This window comes from Trachymyrmex septentrionalis, unplaced genomic scaffold (genome assembly GCF_001594115.1).
Source record: "Trachymyrmex septentrionalis isolate Tsep2-gDNA-1 unplaced genomic scaffold, Tsep1.0 scaffold83, whole genome shotgun sequence".
NCBI classification, from domain to species: Eukaryota; Metazoa; Arthropoda; class Insecta; order Hymenoptera; family Formicidae; genus Trachymyrmex; species Trachymyrmex septentrionalis.
In genome coordinates this window covers 3413646-3416532 of record NW_017306018.1, presented here as the reverse complement: position 1 = coordinate 3416532, position 2887 = coordinate 3413646, and the positions used below count along the sequence as shown (strand labels likewise).

At 36.6% G+C, this 2887-nt stretch overlaps 1 protein-coding gene across 1 annotated transcript in view; it reads right to left on the bottom strand.

Annotated features, from left to right (window-relative positions):
- Positions 1 to 2508, bottom strand: part of LOC108754992 (spindle assembly abnormal protein 6 homolog) — a 3283-nt gene extending 775 nt beyond the window's left edge. Inside the window, exons 1-4 of the mRNA XM_018497690.1 lie at positions 2146 to 2508; positions 1120 to 1649; positions 181 to 929; positions 14 to 94 (exon numbers count right to left, since the gene is read on the bottom strand). Of these exons, the coding sequence (XP_018353192.1) occupies positions 14 to 94; positions 181 to 929; positions 1120 to 1649; positions 2146 to 2334 (1549 nt within the window). The 5' untranslated portion in view covers positions 2335 to 2508. The remainder of the gene's footprint in view (positions 1 to 13; positions 95 to 180; positions 930 to 1119; positions 1650 to 2145) is intronic.
- Positions 2509 to 2887: the final 379 nt, after the last annotated feature.

The window sequence follows — 2887 nt, the reverse complement described above, 5'->3', positions numbered from 1 at the left end:
GGAACGGAGGATGGTATCGTAACTGGAGCTGGAGTAGTAGCACTTTGCAACAGCGATTGATTGTCTGCTAATCTCCGATTCAGCCAACTAATTACTGCAAAAGATAAGAACACCAAAGTATTAATTTTGCGAGTTATTTGTAAATATTTTTATTAACAAAATAAAATGAGACATTCTTACCGTTATCATTATTTTTTATAATCTTTTCTTTTTCCTCCAATTGATGTTGCAATGTTCTTATCTGTTCTTTTAAACTGTCTACTTCACTTTTTGCATCTCTCGCGTCTTTGACAAGACCTTCCATTTTGATTTCCAATTGGCCAACTTCTTTCTGTTTGCTGTCCAACAACCTTTCCTGTTCGAGCGCTATGCTCGTTCTTAATTTTAACTTGGACTTGGTTGATGCAAGTTCATTTTGTAATTTCGTTAAGATTTCATTGGCTTTTACTAATTCGTCACTTAAACTTTTTAAGGAATTTTGCTTGCGTTGCAATTGACTATCTCTCTCAGTTAAGAGATCTTCTAAATGCTGCTTTTGTTCTTTACCTGTTTTCAACATTTCCATGTGCTTGTTAATGATCACCGTTTTGTCTTTTAATTCTTGTTCAAGTACAGCTACCTTTGTACGTAAACTATTGACAGCTTGATCTCTGTCATGGTAATCTACATCTAATTTTGAATTTTGTTTTCTGAGTAACGCCAAATCTCGTTCGACGATATTAAGTTGCTTCTCGAGAGTCTGCAATTGTTTTACTTGCTCTGTACTTGTAGCTTCTAAAAAGGATTGTCTATCCTTGTATGTCATGTTTTGTGTTCGTAATTCAGCAAGTTCTGTGTGTAACTGTTTCATAGTTTCAGCATGCCTCTGTTCAATTTCTATTTTTTCTTTTTCACTTTGCCGTTGCCATTCTAGTCGTGCTTGTGCTAATCTAAAAGATATTAGCATAATTATTAATTTATACTTATCGAATAATTCGAATAATTTCAAACAGATACAAAATATAACTCGTTCCAATATTATTTCCGTTTATTATTCTAAAGATTCAAGTACTTTGCTATTATAAAATCAATTTATTATATTTATCGTTAATTATTTACAATATGACTCGTAATACATACCTGTCTTTTTCTATACTAATCTGCTGCGATGAATTAAATTGTATCTGGTTCTTTTCAGTTAAATATTTTTGCTCCAGCTGTTCCAACTCTTTTGTTTTTGTTTCCAGCTTATTTGTTAAATCGTTTAATGTAGTTTCTAAACTAATTGCATCCCTACTTTGTTTCAAAATATTCTCTTTCAGATGCTTAATCTTCATTGCCATGTGTGTTTTCAAATCCGAATCACTCGCGGGTGATACATTTAAACTTAGATGACAGAGATGTTTAAAATTATTCGTTTCTACAAACTTAAAGTTCCAATCTCCAGACTCCTCTGCCAACAACAGGAGGAACTTTGGCGGAGTTTTTGACAGTTGACTCGTCCCCGAAACCTGACATTGCTCCAATAAGCATATCAACTGAGTGGCAAAGTTATCAAAGTCAACTAGCAGTCCCTGCTGCGCTTTCAACACCTTAAAGTCATCTTCGGTGATGAATAGAGAATAGAGAAAACATGAATCGTCATCATCAGACAGCATCACGCACAGACTCTGAAATAAAAGATACATAAAAAGATATATTTTATGTAGCAAGACTCGGCAAAGAATAGGAATATATTGGTAATGAAAAAAAAAACTATTGATACTTATAGATGATTATTCTTATTTCAAGATTATCGTAAGTAATGTTTTAAGATAAAGATTTGCTAATATGATAATAATATCTTTGGCCAGTTTATGGTTGATTTTTAAACTTAAGATTATCACAATACCGTCTCAAAATGTTACGAACCGATCAGAGGGCTGTGTGTATTACTATCTTAAGATATTACTTGAGATATTTTAAAATAATGGACTGTACAAATGTGAATATCGTCAAGAGAATAGTCTCTAAAAACGCTACTTAAGACAGTCTTAAATATAAGAACCAACTACCGGCCTATAGACGTTCATTGAGTGTAGAAAATTAAAAGAGAAAAACGTAGTTGACATCCATCCCAATGAAGCCGTCTTACTTAACGTTTTTCGGCAAGACTCGGAAAGTTACCTTGCGGCAAACCGGACTGATGCCAGCGTGAATCTCGACATTGACTCTGAGATCCCGCTGGCGCTCCTCTTTATGCTGCGGCTTGACGTAAATCCTTTGCACCTTCGTGTAGAGAACATCGACATTGTTTAGCTGCAAGCCCGAGTCGGCGGTGATCGTGCCGCCTGCTAAACTGTTGAGATAGTTCATCGTTCGATCGCGCTCTCAGCAAGCACTTGTTGACCTCGCGTTGCTCACCGCGTTTCATTTGTCGACGTTGCGGGAAATACGGCCGAAACGCGCTCAAACGTATATACGATATTTACGAGCCGCTTCGCTCAGAACTCACATTGAACGAGACGCAAATAAACGCACGCGTATCAGAGACGCGTATACGCGGCGCTTGGTGCCGCCATCTTGACGGCACGCGTTACTACTAACTTCACTCCTGACCAGTTGAAGCAAGTCGAAGCAGGTCGAAACGAGAACGTCTCGGCTTTTCGGGATCGAAATCGTCTTTTTTACTATCCTCGGAGCTCGTAACATGAACGATCGCGGGCGTAACGATTATATGAAAGCTTTGTAATCGAATTTTGTAAGACACGAGGTAAAAGACATCGCGAAGGTACCAATCAAGATTTATTCCCTTATTTCGATTTATTTTTGTCCGTTGAAATCATCATGGCGCATAGAGTTCGATTTGAACGATTTGCGTTTATTCCTATTCCAATGTAAATTAATTTTATTAATATTTTAATCTCGA